This window comes from Asparagus officinalis, chromosome 6, assembly GCF_001876935.1.
Source record: "Asparagus officinalis chromosome 6, Aspof.V1, whole genome shotgun sequence".
Classification (NCBI taxonomy): Eukaryota; Viridiplantae; Streptophyta; class Magnoliopsida; order Asparagales; family Asparagaceae; genus Asparagus; species Asparagus officinalis.
In genome coordinates, this window is record NC_033799.1 from 1,069,738 (window position 1) to 1,086,255 (window position 16,518).

Below are 16,518 nucleotides of genomic sequence, written 5' to 3' on the forward strand. Positions count from 1 at the left end.
CGACGGTCGTGCGAGGGAAACGGCAGGGCGGGAGGGAGAGAGGGGAGGACAGTCTGACGGAGCGCGGTGGATGCTGGAGGAGAAGACACGAAGAGAGAGGGGGGAGTTGGCTTCGTGGTTCTTGGAATGGAAAAGCAGCCAGTGAGAGAGAATAATAAAAGAAGAGAGAGAGAGTGATGGTGATGAGTGAGTGAAAGAGAGTGGGACATCAGCTTTTAATGCAGAGATAATATAGAGAGAGTGTCAGAGAGAGAGAGAGATGAGTGTGATGGAGAGAGAGTAAGAACGGCGAAGATTTATTGAGAGAGAGAGTACGTGATAGGTGTTGGGAGGATTTGGGTTTGAAAGCTGGGGAATAAGCAGAGCAGAGGATTTGTCGTGATTGGGGAGAATATACAGAGTGAACACCCGGTGAGAGGAAAAACAAGGGAAAAATACCCTATTAAATAATCTTAAAAAAATCATACAATTATAAAATAAAATCAAATTAAATTTATGGTCAAAATAATAATAACAATAACAATGAGGATAATCTAACTATTATTTTAAAAATTTAACCAAAACAATTAAATTTATAATTACATAAACTATTAAAATAACATAATATCTATTTTTAAATCGTCGAAAATTCTTAGTAGAAATTGGGAAAAATACAAATACTCTTTAAAAAAAATAATATTTAATATTTAAATACCAGAAAATTATTTAAACCCGTATTAGAAATTTACGGTCATTACAGATTATGTCCCAAAAGTGACTTGGGAATAGGATGAGCCGCTTTTACATTTAAGACTTTGTCAGAGTTTGAGACTTTTAACGTGACTGATCAATATTGTGGTTGATCGATGTACATCTTGGAAATATCTTATTTGGATGACTCGGATCTTTATCTTCCCCAGCTTGATTGAATTGAAAGACGGGTCGTTCTCGTACACTACTAAATTATGAGGCATCCTAGACGGAAAATTCCGTCTAGGATACCTAGAATCCCGTCTAGAATGTGTATCCTAGACGGAATTCCGTCTAGAATACGCGTCTAGTATGTTTCCGTCTACGATGTAGTATTCTAGACGGAAATTCCGTCTAGAATACATTCTAGACGGACTATTCTAGACGGAATTCAAAACCGTCTAGAATACATCCTAGACGAATTATTCTAGACGGAATTTCCGTCTAGAATAGTACATCCTAGACGGAAAAAAATTCCGTCTAGGATCAGTATCCTAGACGGAAATTTCCGTCTAGGATAGTCATCCTAGACGGAATTTCCGTCTAGGGTGTTTTTTAATTTCTTTAATTTTTTTTCAAAAAAGCAAGTATCCTAGACGGAATTTGAGCATCCTAGACGGAATTCAACACGACCCACCATCGCCATAACTCACCAACCCATTTTTTTTTTTTTCATCTCTTTTTTCCTATTTACATCATAATACTCTCTCATCAAGCCAGAATCTACTTTGAGTACATGTACACAATATTGAACATCTAAAAAATTTTATTTATATCCAACACAATCTAATTATATTCCAATATCAAATCCAATTACATTCAAATAATACATTCACTAAAAAATTAGAAAGATACATAAAGTGTTTACGAGCATTCCCCTCTTCTCATATTAAAATATGCTCAAAATTTTGGTAGCCATCTCCAATATGCAGTACAGCAGACCTTCCCAAGATTGCCTCGACACTGCAGTATGAAAAAACAAACCAAGCTTCTCAAGGACTGATCATCTTGCAAGAATCATTTTCCTGCAGCAGATTATTATCTACGAAGAGAAGATAAATGTTACTAACAATTTAGCTAAATTGCAGAAGAACACCATAAAAGGCTTACCTCCTCCACATATAAAGAAGTCATCTTTTTCTCTTCATCCTTTCAAGAAGAAAATCAAAGAAAAACAGTGCTAACTTCCTGAATGAGCCATCAGGGTACAAATCCCTTCAGCCAAGAGTTCAGAGACTCAAATCAGCCCTTTAATTGAACATAACCAAAGGGGCTACATCCAAACACGAGCATGGGCTCCAACCTGATTTACGACAAGAGAAACAAGCAATCCAACAACATTTTAGATCATCACATGTACAATATCAGAGACTAATTAGACGATCCACAAGATCAGGCAGTTTCAATGGAGATTAAAATCTCCAGTAAGAGGAATAAAATATTACAAATAAAGAGAATGTTAAACATATTGCATTCTGAAAAAAGATATAGTAATTGTCATTGAGCGATACAGATCAATGCATCTTTCAGTAACTCTACACAGATAAAGGAGAAAAAACATAAATTCATCGGTAGGTAGACGTTTATAAGAGCAACAATACTTGCAGAGAATGCCTAAGAGCACCTATACAACAACCAAACCAACTATATATAAGAAAGCAACATCAACTCAATTCACAAATAACATTCATGCCGAACAGGAAAAATTCTCCTACTTACTCACTAAAACCTGCTGAGATTTGTTATCAATCTGCAATATAATCGCTTTACTGCCCAGCGACCCATCTCTCTGCAAGTCAATACTGATCGACGCCCTCGTTACCCCATTCTCCCCTGTCGGCTGCACATCAATTTCACAATTACACTCAAAATTTATAAAATCACTCAGATTTCCCCATCAATTTCACAATTACACTCAAATTTATAAAATCACTCAAAATTACATCAATTTCACAATTTAAAAATTTCCCATGATAAACATCTTGGAGTACTAATTAGAATTACATTTCCTTTTATTCTTCATGAAATTGTGCATTAATGACACTCTATAACAAAAAAAATTCTGTACATTACCATCTTAAATTGAGATTCATTGATTATCTCTAGTAAGTAAACTTAATATCACTCAAGTAAATTCTATAAAAGTAAAGATAACTTATCAAATAACATGAATTAACAATTTTTAAGACATCATCGATGAAATTTAACTGCAAAAATTTATCAAACATCAAGTAACATATCTGGAAACTAACTGCCAAGCTCTTCACTAGAGCTGCATGTAGTTACATGTCCAAACCCTAGATGACTGTGCACTTGCATTAATTTGAAAATGTAGCTCAAGACTTTTTTTTAAAATATAAATTTCACCTATATAATCCAATCTATTCAATACCCAACAAAAGCTAATCGATGCATAACAAAGAACAACAACCAGTAGTCCTACATGTTGAATGTTATACTTACTATAGGAATCATGTCCTCACTATATCCACCAGTCTGCACAAAGTTGAAAAAAATTTAATTAGCATCTTAAGCCCAAATTACACTGATCAAGAACTAAATATCCGTTGCAGACATCAAAATGTGCATACTGCGATGACATTCACAAGGGAAGTTTTCCCAGCGTTCTGCAGTCAACAAAAATAAAAAAATTAAGGTAAATAGTACTATCTATTCTATCTCAATCGACTCCTACAGCTCCAAAGAAATAAAATTCCAATCTTGATCTTCGTCCCTTTTCACCGTTACTAACCCTAGAATTCAAAATTTTGCCTGAACAAACGAAACGCAACAAAACAGATTCAAACCCTAAAAATCCGATGATTCGAATCTAAGAACAAACGAATCAACGAGTAATGCGGGAGGGGTCGAGGATCTCACCTTCGGAGCCAATTGAGGATAGTTTCCAGCAGCCCCATGCATTGAATTAGCGGAGAAATTAGGGCTTTTTTGGAGCTGGAGAAATTGGAGATTAGCGATGTTTTTTTTATAAAGGAAAACAGAGGAACCTTAAAAATCTCCAGGCCTGATTCAGAGAGCACATTCGCGAGCTGAGGGGGAGGCGACGACGGGACGACGAACGGGGACGACGATGTCGAAGGAGAAGGAGGGCGCGGGGGCGAGGGGGGAGGCGACGATGGGACGGGAGTTATCGCCTTTGAACAGAGGAGAAGAAGGGGAGAAGAATAGGGGAAGAGAAAATTTGGGGATCTCTGTGATTTTTAAGAGGGGGCAGAATTTAGGATTGAGGAGGGAAAATTCGGGGTTGAGGTGGGAATTTTAGGCGGGAGAAATTAAAGGATACCGTGGCTTTTTTTTATTAAAAAATTAGCTGATCATCCTTGACGGAAATTTCCGTCTAGGATTCCGTCTACGATTCTCGGTTCATTATAAAAAAATAAATAAAAAAATAAATTCGTCTAGAATATCATTCTAGACGGAAATTTCCATCTAGAATACTATATTCTAGACGGAATATCCTAGACAGAATTTTTCGGTCTAGGATGTAATATCCTAGACGGAAAATTTTTCGTCTAGGATATTCCGTCTAGAATAATTAATTTTCTACTAGTGGTAATTTGTTGACCAGATAAGTGAGTCGTCAATTCAGTCAGATAGCTCGGTAGACGGCCGAGTCGCCCATTGGAGGAGTCGCCTCAATTGGGAGTTGGGTGGACTCCCGAGGAGTCGCCTCAATTAGTGCAGGGCTGACTGCTTCCGCGCTTTGCGTCGGCTAAAGCGTTTATCTTTTGGCTAGGCTTTCCAGCTGAGTCGATTTGAATGATGACTCCATTAGGCCCATGAAGACAATCTTTTAACATTTTCATCCATAGATGGTAGATTACCATAATAATTATAGTTGGTCATTTACTATTGAATTTTCATGAAAATATACGCTACTTTGTCTAACTATATGCATTGCTCATATGTATTCATAGATTAATGGTAATATGACATATGATTTTCCTTTGTAGAAATTTATTATCTGGTTTTTGGATTACATAACCACTATACAACACTTTCTCACGTAAAGGACCTTACTCAAAATGGCTTCAAGCCAAGGTTTGCATTAAACTGAATAATAAATAACTCAAACAACCCCCAAAAATTTATAAAATTTATAATACACACTCAGAACTTTTTACAAATTGCAAAGTAAAATACTCAAAATTATAAAATTTATAAAAATCCTGATAATTTCAACCTAACAGTACATTGAAAATATAGGAATTATAAATATCCCCTACATAATTTATAATTTATATAAAACACCCTTAAAGTTTTAAAAATTACAAACAAACATTTAAATTTTAAATTTTACAAAAAAACACCCTGAGAATTTTAAATTCATTAGTAAATTGAAAGTATATGAATTATAAATAGTCTATAAACAATTTATAATCTATAGAAAATGCCTATAAGTTTAAAAAAATTGTAAACAACCACTAAAATTCATAATTTATAAAAAAACACCATGAGAATTCTATAAACACCTTTTAAAAGTATAGGTTTAGGAAAAAGTTTTCATGGTAAATATTACCCATAACTTTTTAAAAAAAAACATAACTAACTGAAAATCTATTAAATTTAAAATTTACAAAAAAAACACCCTTAAAGTTTAGTACATTGCAAATTACCCCTTCAAAGTTTGAAAATTTTAAATAATTTTTTGTAATTACTTGATTTAAATGTAATGTTTAATAGTTTTGTGTATTTATAAATTACAAAATTTTAGGATTTTTTTTACAATTTTTAAATCTTTTGAGGGTGTTTATTTTATAATTTTCTAAATTTTTATTGTAATTTCAGCGTAATGCACAGATACGTGTCGTTCTTAAGATTATTAGACTATAGTTAAGTGTACATCACTATTCCTAGGTAGTATAGTTTATATACACAAAAAATTTCAGACAGTCTATATAGTGGTTAGAAAGATTTTAACTTTAATGTACTATTTTTTATAAATTATATTTAATGTGAACCCACTATGTAATTTTGACTGTGGTCATCATAATTTTAATATGTTTGATTGATTGACTATATCCGCATATAGACCATAGATTATTATATCTTCTCACATGAGCAAATATTTGGTGCTTAATAATTTAAATTATTACTTTTAAATTTAATATAAAGAGAAGCTCTATTAACATTTATTTATCTACCTACAGCATAATACAATCTCAATTCCTATCTTTTTGCTAGAGATTTATTGCATAGTTACGCGTATCAAATTAGTAATTAAAATAATAATTATTTATGCTTAAATTAGGATCATTGTAGTTGGTCACTCACCATGGAATTTTTATGAAGATATACATCTTACTTTCTATAGCTATCTGCATTGACCATGTATATTTTATAAATTAGTTCTTAATTTGATATATTAAATTACGTTTCCTTTGTAGAAATTTCTTCTTTGACTTTTAGACCGTGAAATCACCATAGCATTATTCTAGCGTAGAAATGACCTCACTTTAAATAACTTCAAGCCAATGTTTGAGTTGAACTGAAGTATTTACTATTGCTATTATGTGTATATATTTTTCAAAAAAATCATGTCAACACTTTTTAAATTGAGGAGAATATTCTAACCTCTGATATTATAAAAACTAAATATAACCAATTGAGTGATTAGTAAAAGAAAACTTATATCAGAAAAGTATGAATAATAAGATAAAGAGGAAAGACAATGGTATTGCCAACAGTACTACAAGTAGCAAATTATAATGTAAAGTTAACATATTTTGTAGAGCCCAACTACTAGCTCTAAATTCTTACGTCTTTTATAGAGGCCAAAAATTTTGAATACAAGCCTCTAACATGCGTTGCTCTGCACAACAACAAAATCCACTTAGCAGATGTGGATATTCCAGATGAGTTATGAATTTTATATACAATACAATTGTCCTAGGCCATGTGAGTTATAATAGCATTTTTTATTCACATCATTTGGGATAAGATTTGATAGGGACCTTGCATCAAAGAAAAAAGAAATTTTTATAATTAGAGCACATGGTAAATATATCATAATGCTCATTGTTCTAATTTTGCAAGAAAGTAATTATTCATACTTTTAGTTTTACTTCTGTGATACACGAGAATGGAGCCTATAAAATTGAATGAGCAATATTAGATGAATATAAATATGAGTATAACAATAAGCTAAAAGTTAACCGTGAATATGAGTCAAACCAACAGCTAAAAAGTTTAATGAACATACTTTACGAATTGAATGATCACTCATCTTTTGAAGACTTCAAGATACTAATAAATAGAGATGTTGTACTAGATTAATGTGTTTATAACTCACTAATAATAGATCACACGGTCAAAGTCTGTGTTGAAGGAAACAATGATAATATTTTCTTTGAGAGAGAGATTATTGAGTTGATGATCAATCCCACAAAACACTTTGTTCTCTTTTTTTACTCTACTTTTATTAAATTAATTAATCATGATATTCAACCACGTGTATCGCACGTGTATATCAACTAGTAATGAGAAAATATGTAAACTACATATCATGCATTATGCCTCTAAGCCATCAAGAGACCTTAAGTTATACATTATTATATATTTCAACATTGCTTAGGACTTAGGTCGTGTTATCTTTGATTTTTATTTTATTTTTTTAATTTTTTTAAACAAAAAGTGAAGTTCGTGTGCTTTTGGATTGCTTGCTAACCATTAATGTATGTTGAGAAATTGTGATGAGATCATTGACAATTGTAATGTTACATTTGAAAACTGTGATTGGTTCAATTTATTAAATCATTGTGAATATTTTTTTATGTATAAAATAATTGTGACTATTTTTTCTTAAATACTTAAATTAATAATAAGTAAAACATGTAACCTGCGTTATATATCACGTTACTTTACGTTTTACGTTATCAGGAGGCGAACGTTACATTATGCGTTCTCATTATTTTCAACATTGGGTTGAATTCAACATTGGGTCGAACAGAATGAAGAAAAGATGTTCGTGTCTCAAAACATGTAAATATCAATAATAAAAGAACTCGAGAAATTGCAGGACTATCTGCTGGAATGCACCAACAATCTGGACCAACTGGTGAACTGTCTAATCCAACTTACCCTAAGAAAGTTCAGCCATCCGAAGAAAAATGGTATACACATCCACACGTATGGCTTATCACTACTGTTCAGCGGCTAATGCCGTTAGTAGTACATTTAGGGAATCTATAATAGCCAAGAATAACAAGACATAGTAGCAATGAATAAAAAGTGCCTTATATAAGATAAGTCCTGCGCTGCTCAAAGGAAAATTGAAAATGAAGTAGGACAAATAGCAGTTCCAGAATTTAAAAATGTAAGACGAGTTTGACTTCAAAGGAAAATGCCATAAACGCTTGCGTAGAATACACAATTGATAACAGCTTAGAGTGTGCTCAAATAGCGCTCATCAATTTTAGCTATTGCAGTATCAATGCTGGCCCGCCATGCTCATAGTGCTGGCAGCATACAAAGCATTGTGCTAATCACTGAAATAATGAGTTTTTTGTCTCTACTGTACAACATATCAGTCAAGCCTTCAACAGGAACTGCCCAGAATCACCCATAGCAAAAGGTGCCCAGCAAGCTGCGATGATTCAACAGCGACGCTAGGCAAGTCCGATATACCAGCGCTACGACTCGCCCCGTCAAACGGTGACCGCACAGAGCGTATTGCGCTGCGCAAGAACGCCACAACAAGTAAGCCAGGCTCGCGCCTCATGGGGCACGCCACCGTTCTAACTTGCCAGCCCTCTCTCGCTGCCGCATGCGCGTGGCCACAAGCACGGTGGTCGCCGGTCGAGGCACAAGGCATTAAGCCTGAAAGCACAGGGGGCATCAGCCAGGCGTGACCGCCGCATCGCCAAGCCTCCACCGCCTTGCCTCCACCGCCTCCTCACCGCCACAGCATGCAAGCAATTACAGTTTCGCAGAATTTAAAATGGCTATAGGGCACATCCAGCACGCGAACGCGAAAATTGCAATAATAAGTAGGCATTAATTAGCAAGTTGCCCAGAATTTAAAATAGTAAGAGATTTGACTTCAAAAAGGAAAATGCCCCATAAACGCTTGGTAGAATAGCAAATTGCATAACGTTGGAGTGTGTTCAATAGCTCTCATGCAATTTTAGGGCTATTGGCAGTAATCATGGCTGGCACCCGCATGTCATAGTACTGGCAGCATCAGAGATTGTCTAATCACTGAAATAATGAGTTTTTTGTCTGCCTCCGTACAACATATTAAAGTCAGGCACTCACTTCCAAAGAAAACTGCAACACAAGCACCGCCCATGATTACAACAGCCGAGCAGCTAGCAAGTTCGCGATATTACGCAGCCGTAGCGACTCGCCCGTCAAACGGTGACGCGCAAGCGGCGTATGCGCTGGGCAAGAACGCCCCAACAACCCAGTAGAAGCCTTCCGCTCATGCAGGCGCGCAGCCGCTTCTAACTCTCCAGCCCTCTCTCTGCCCCATCATCTGGCCCAGCAAGCACGGGTGGTCGGGCGGTAGAGGCCCAAGGCATAGCTGAAAGCCACAGGCATCAGCACGTGTGACCCGCATGCGCCAAGCGCCCTCCACGCGCCTCGCTCCAGCCGACGCCACGCGCCCTCCTCCACAGCATCAACAATTACAGTTGCCAGAATTTAAAAATGGTATTACACATCCGCAACGAAGGAAAATTGAAAATGAAGCTAGGACAATTTACAGTTCCAGAATTTAAAATTGTAAGCAGGATTTGACTTCAAAGGCAAATGGCCATAAACCTTCGTTAGAATTACAAATTGATAACAGTTGGAGTGTGTTCAATAGCGCTCATCAATTTTAGCTATTGCAGTATCATGGCTGGCCCGGCGCCATGTCATAGTGGCTGCCAGCATCAAAAGGATTTCTAGATCACTGGAAATAATGAGTTTTTTGCTTCTCAATGTATAACATATCATAGTCACACTTGCACTTCCCAAGAAAACTGGCACGGCAAGCACCAACTATGATTTGCAAGCAGGCGACGTTAGCAGTCTGCCGATATACCAGCGCGTACCGACTCGCCCCGTCAAACAGGTACCGCCAAGCCGCCGTATGCGCTGGCAAGAAGGCGCCAACAACTAAAAAAGTAGAGCTCCGCTCATGCAGCCCACCGCTTCTAAGCTTCTCGCAGGCCCTCTCCTCGTTGGCCTCATCATCGTGGCGCACCAAGGCACCGGTGGTCGCGGTAGAGGCCAAGGCATAGCCTAAAGCGCAAGCAGCATCAGCACAGTGAACCCCATGACCAGCCCTGCCACCGCCCTCCTCCACGGCCCATCGGCCTCCTCCACAGCATCAGCATGATTACAGTTCCAGAATTTAAAAATGGTATAACACATCCACACAAAGGAAAATTGGAAAATTGAAGTAGGACAATTAGCAGTTCTAGAATTATAAATTGTAAGAGATTTGAGCTTCAAAGGCAAAAGCCCATAAACGCTTGGTAGAATACAAATTGATAAAGTTGGAGTGGGTTCAATAGGCCTCATCAATTTTAAGCTATTGCCAGTATGCATGCTGGCCCGGCATGTCATTAGTGCTGCAGCATCAAAATTGTCTTAAATCACTGAAATAATTGGACGTTTTTTGTCTCTTGTAAACATATCAAGTCACACTCACTTCAAAGAAACTGCACAGCAAGCACCCCGCATGATTGCCAACAGCGACGCTACGGCGAATCAAGCTTCCGCATATACGCAGCGCTAGCGACTCGGCGCGCCGCTCATAACGGTGACGGCCACGAGCGTGTATGCCGCTGGCAAGAACGCCAACAACAGTAGAGCCTCCGCCTCATAGCCAGGCCCACCGTTCTAAGCTCTCCAGCGCCTCTCTCTGCTGCCCATTCGTCGTGGCCCACAAGCACGGATGGTCGCGGTAGAGGCCAAGGCATAGCCCTGAAAGGGCCACAGCATCAGCACGGTGACCCCTATCGCGCAAGCCCCTCCACGCGCGCTCCTCCACCGCCTGCCTCACCGCCAGCCGCCTCCTCCACACCATCAGCCAATTACAGTTTCCAGAATTTAAAAATGGTATAGCACATCACACGAAGGAAAATTGAAATGAAGTAGCGACAATACAGTTCCAAGAATGTTAAATTGTAGAAGATTTGACTTCAAAGAAAATGGGCCATAAACGCTTGGTAGAATACAAATTGCATAAGCAGTTGGAGTGAATTGTTTCGAAATAGCCTCATCATTTTAGCTATTGGCAGTATCATGCTGGCCCTGCATGTCATAGTTGCTTGGCAGCCATCAAAGATTGTCTAATACTGCAAATAATGGAGTTTTTTGTGCTCCTGCCTACAAGCATGATCAAGTCACACTCACTTCAAAAGAAAACTGCACAAGCAAAGGCCCCCCATGATTGCCAGCCGACGCCTAGCAAGCTCCGATATACCAGACGTAGCGACTCCGGCCCCGTCAAACGGTGGACCGCCAAGCGCGTATAGCGCCTGGCAAAGAAAGCCAACACAGTAGAGCTGCCGCTCAATGCAGCCCCACGTTTTCTAACTCTCCAGCCGCCTCTCTCGGGTGCCAATCGTCGGTGGCCAGCAAAGCACGGTGGTCGCGGGTAGAGGCCAAGGCATAGGCTGAAAGCCACAGCATCAGCCACGGTGAACCCCCGCATTGCCAAGCCCTCCACCGCGCATCTCTCCACGCGCCTCCCTCCACCGCCCACCGCTCCTCCACAACATCAGCAATTACAGTTCCGAAATTTAAAAATGTATACACATCCACACGTAAGGAAAATTGAAAATGAAGCTAGGACAATATACAGCTTGCCAGAATTTTAAAAATTGTAAGAGATTAGACTTCAAAAGGAAATGCCATAAAACTCTTCGGTAGAAATACAAATTGATAACAGTTTGGAGTGTGTTCAATAGCCTCATCAATTTTAGCCTATTGCAGTAATCATGCTGGCCCCGCATGTCATAGTTGCTGGCAGCATCAAAGATTGTCTAATCACTGAATAACTGAGTTTTTTGTCTCCTGTAGCAACATATCAAGTCACACTCATTCCAAAGAAAAACTGCACACAAGCACTCCCATGATTGCAACAACGCGCTAGCAAGTGCCGATATTCACCAGTCGTACGACTTCGCCCGTGCAAACGGCTGACCGCAAGCGCGTATGCAGCTGGGCAAAGACGCGCAACAACAGTAGAGCTCCGCTCATGAATCCCACCGTTCTAACTCTCACAGCCCCTCTCTCGCTGGCCCATCGTCGTGGGCCACAAGCACGGTGGTCAGCGGTAGAGGCCAAAGCGCATTGCTGAAAGCCAGCAAGCATCAGCGGCGAGTGACCGCCCCATCGCCTAAGCCCTCCACCGCCTCCTCCACGCGCCACTGCCTGCCTTCGCCAGCATCCAAGCAATTTAGCAAGCTTCCAGCAACTTAAAAATGGTAATACACATCCACACGCAAGGAAAATTGAAAATTGACAGTTACGGACAATTACAGTTCCAGAATTTTTAAAATGTAAGAGATTTGACTTCAAAGCAAAAAATGCCATGAAACCTTTGGTAGAATACAAATTGATAACAGTTGGAGTGTGTTCAATAGGCCTCATCAATTTTAGGCTTATTGCCAGTATCATGCTGGCCCGCGCATGTCATCAGTGCTGCCAGGCATCAAAGAATGTCTATCAATGAAATAATGAAGTTTTTTGTCTCCTGTACAACATATCCAAGTCACACATCACTTCCAGAAGAAAACTGCACACAAGCCCACGCCCCATGATTGCAACAGCGACGCTAGCTAAGTCGATATACCACGCGTACGGACTCGCCCGCGTCAAACGGTGACCGCAAGCGCCGTATGCCGCTGGCCAAGAACGCCAACAACAGTTAGAGCTGCGCTCATGCCAGCCCACCGCTTCTAACTCTCCAAGCCCTCTCTCAGTTGCCCCATCGTCGCTGGCCACAAAGCACGGTCGTCGCGGTAGAGCGCCAAGGCATAGCTGAAAGGCCACAGCAATCAGCACGGTGACCCCCCATGCGCCAAGCCCTCCACCGCCTCCTCGCGCCGCCACCGTCTCCTCCACAGCATCAGCAATTACAGTTCCAGAATTTGTAAAAACTGGTTATACACATCCACACGAAAGGATAAATTGAAAATGAAAGTAGGACAATTAACAGTTCGCAGAATTTAAAATTGTAAGAGTATTGACTTTCAAAAGGAAAATGCATAAACGCTCGGTAGAATACAAATTGATAACAGTTGGAGCGTGTGTTCAATACCTCATCAATTTTAGCTATTGCAGTATCATTGCTGGCGCCCGCATGTCATAGTGCCCTGCAGCCATCAAGATTGTCTAATCACTGAAATGAATGAAGTTTTTGTCTCCTGTACAACATATCAAGTCACACTCACTTGCCAAGAAAACTGCCACACAAGCACGCCCATGATTAAAACAGCCGATGCCTTGCAAGTCCATATAGCCAGCAGTACGACTGCGCCCGTCAAAGCGGTGACCGCCAATGCGCGCTATGCTGCTGGCAAAGAACGGCCAACAACAGTAGAGTCTCGCCCTCATCGCAGCCGCACCGTTCTAACTCTCCAAGCCCTCTCTCGTGCCATTCGTGCGTGGCCACAATGCACGGTGGTCGCGGCAAGAGGCCAATGCGATAGGCTAAAGCCACAGCATCAGCACCGGTGACCCCCTAGCGCCTAAGCCTCACCGCCTCTCCACCGCCGCTCCTCCACGCGCCAACGCCTCTCCACAAGCATCAGCAATTACAGTTTCCAGAATTTTAAAATGGTATACACATCCACACGAAGTTAAAATTTAAAAATGAAGTAGGACAATTACAGTTCCCAGGATTTAACAATTGTAAGAGATTTAGGACTTCAAAAGGAAAATATGCCATAACCCTTGTAGAATACAAATTGATACAGTTGGAGTGTGTTCCAATAGTCTGCATCAATTTTAGCATTGCAGTATGCATGCGGATGGTCCCCGCATGTGCATTAGGTGCTGGGCAGCATGCAAACGATTGTCTAATCACTTGAAATAATGAGTTTTTTGTCTCTCTCTTCTCATGTACAAACAAATATCAAGTGCACACTCACCTTCGCAGAGAAAACTGCACACAAGGCACCCCCATGATTTGAAAACAGCGACGCTACGCAAGTCACGAATATACCAGCCGTATGACTGCCCCCGTGTCAAAACGGTGACGCCCAAAGCCGCGTATGCGCTGGCGTCAAGAACGCCAAACAACAGCTAGAGCTCCGCGCTCATGCAGCCCGCACCAGTTCTAACTCTCGCAGGCCCTCTCTCGTGCCCCAATCGTCGTGGCAACAAGCACGGGGTTCGCGGTAGGAGCGCCAGGCATGAGCTGAAAGACCACAGCATCAGACGGTGACCCCGGCATTCAAGCCGCTCCACCGCCTCCTCCACCGCCTGCCTCCACCGCCACGCGCCTCCCTGCCACAGCATCAGGGCAATTACAGTTCGCAGAATTTTAAAAATGGTATACACATCCACAGCGTAGGAAAATTGAAAATGAAGTAGGACATATTACAGCTTCCAGAATTTAAAATTGGTAAGAGAATTTGAGCTTAAAAGGAAAAATGGGCATAAACCATTGGTAGATGACAAAATGATAACAGTTGAAGTGTGTTCAATAGCTCATCAATTTTAAGCTATTGGCATATCATGCTGGCCGCCCGCATGTTTCATTAAGTGGCTGGCAGGCATCAATAGAATTGTCTAATCACTGAAATAATAAGTTTTTTGTCTCCGCCTTACAACATATCAGCCTCACACTCACTTCAAAGAAAACTGCAGCACAAGCACGCCCCATGATTGGCCAAGCAGCGCGACGCTAGCAAGTCCGATATACAGCGTGTACGACCGCTCCGCGAACTATCAAACGGTGAGCGGCGCCAACGCGCGCTATGCGCTGGGCAAGACGCGCAACAACAGTAGAGCCCTCCGCTCGATGCTTTTAGTTATTGCTTTTGTTTTTTGTTTTTTTTGTTTTTTTTTTTTTAGTTATGTTCAGCGCCCGACCGTTCTAAGCTCTCCAGCCCTCCTCTCGTGCCATCGTCGTGGCGAGCCACAAGCACGGTGTCGACGTAGGAGGCCAAGGCATAGCTGAAAAGGCCACAGCATCAGGCACGTGACTCCTATCGCCAAGCCCTTCCACCGCCTCTCCACCGCCACCGCCTCCATCCACAGCAACACAGCAATTACAGTTCCAGGAATTTAAAAATGGTTATACACATCGGCACAGCGAAGGGAAAATTGAAAAATGAAGTAGGACAATTACAGCTTCGCAGATTTATAATTGTAAGAGATTTGACTTTCCAAAGCGAAAATGCCATAACTGACACCTTGGTAGAATAGCAAATTGATAACAGTTGGAGTGTGTTCAATAGCACTCATCAATTTTAACTATTGGGCAGTATCATGCGCTGCGCCCGCATGTCATAGTGCCCCTGCCCAGCATCAAGATTGTCTAATCAGCTGAAATATTGAGTTTTTTTGTCTGCCTGCTACAACATATCTAAGTCACAGCTCACTTCGCAAAGAAAACTGCCACACAAGCACCCCCATCGATTGCAACCAGGCGAGGCCTACGCTAAGTCCGATATACAGTGTACGGACTCGCCGCCGTCAAACGGTGCAGCCGCGCAAGGCGCGTATGCAGCTGGGCAAAAGAATAGCCCAACAACAGCTAGAGCTCCGGCTCATGCAGGCCCACCGTTCTAACTCCTCGCAAAAATAGCGCCTCTCTCAGTGCCCCATTTCGTCGTGGCGCACAAGCACGGTGGTCGCGCGTAGCAGGCCCAAGCGCATAGCTGAAAGCCACAGCTATCAGCACGGTGCACCCCATCGCCAAGCCCTCCACCGCCTCCTCCACCGCCCTCCTTCACCGCCACCGCCCTCCTCCACAGCATCAGCAATTACAGTTCCAGAATTTAAAAAATGGTATACACATTTCACACGACAGCGAATAATTGAAAATGAACAGTAGCGACAATTACAGTTCCAGAATTTAAAATTGCTAAGAGATTTCGACTGTCAAGGAAAATGCTATTAAACTTGGTAGAATTAGAATACAAATTGATAACAGTTCGGCAGTGTGTTCAATAGCCTCATCAATTTTAGCTATTGCCAGATTCATGCTGGCCACCGCATGTCATAGTGCTGCAGCATCAAAGATTGTCTAATCACTGAAATAATGAGTTTTTTGTCTCATGTATAACATATCAAGTCACACTCACTTCCAAAGAAAACTGCACGCAAGCACCCCTATGATTGCAACAGCGACGTTAGCAAGTCCGATATACCAGCGTACGACTCGCCCCGTCAAACGGTGACCGCCAAGCGCGTATGCGCTGGCAAAGAACGCCAACAACAGTAGAGCTCCGCTCATGCAGCCCACCGTTCTAACTCTCCAGCCCTCTCTCGTGCCCATCGTCGTGGCCACAAGCACGGTGGTCGCGGTAGAGGCCAAGGCATAGCTGAAAGCCACAGCATCAGCACGGTGACCCCGCCTCCTCCACAGCATCAGCAATTACAGTTCCAGAATTTAAAAATGGTATACACATCCACACAAAGGAAAATTGAAAATGAAGTAGGACAATTACAGTTCTAGAATTTAAAATTGTAAGAGATTTGACTTCAAAGGAAAACGCCATAAACCTTGGTAGAATACAAATTGATAATAGTTGGAGTGTGTTCAATAGCCTCATCAATTTTAGCTATTGCAGTATCATGCTGGCCCCGCATGTCATA

At 41.0% G+C, this 16,518-nt stretch overlaps 1 protein-coding gene across 4 annotated transcripts; it reads right to left on the minus strand.

Annotated features, from left to right (window-relative positions):
* Positions 1,494–4,005, minus strand: LOC109846476 (dynamin-2A-like). Of its 4 annotated transcripts, none has more exons than XM_020415723.1 (6): positions 3,610–4,005; positions 3,321–3,356; positions 3,193–3,225; positions 2,449–2,569; positions 1,840–2,353; positions 1,494–1,771 (listed from the first exon to the last, which is right to left on the minus strand). In XM_020415723.1, exons 1-5 carry the CDS (start codon positions 3,649–3,651, stop codon positions 2,313–2,315), a joined length of 273 nt encoding a protein of 90 aa, XP_020271312.1. In that variant the 5' UTR covers positions 3,652–4,005; the 3' UTR covers positions 1,494–1,771; positions 1,840–2,312. The 4 variants fall into 4 exon arrangements, with proteins under 4 accessions (XP_020271312.1, XP_020271309.1, XP_020271313.1 ...); XM_020415720.1 differs by having other exon boundaries at positions 1,840–2,032; positions 3,610–4,004; XM_020415721.1 differs by having other exon boundaries at positions 1,504–1,692; positions 1,840–2,032; positions 3,610–4,004.

Bases quoted from the DNA above. Each gene is read 5' to 3' on its own strand.
- LOC109846476 (XM_020415720.1), bottom strand. From the start codon at position 3,651: ATGCATGGGGCTGCTGGAAACTATCCTCAATTGGCTCCGAAG. The intron at 2,570-3,192 runs GTAAGTATAACA...ATTGATGTGCAG, and splicing joins GTGAGGACATGATTCCTATA to CCGACAGGGGAGAATGGGGT. The intron at 2,033-2,448 runs GTAAGTAGGAGA...GTCGTAAATCAG, and splicing joins ATCTCAGCAGGTTTTAGTGA to GTTGGAGCCCATGCTCGTGT.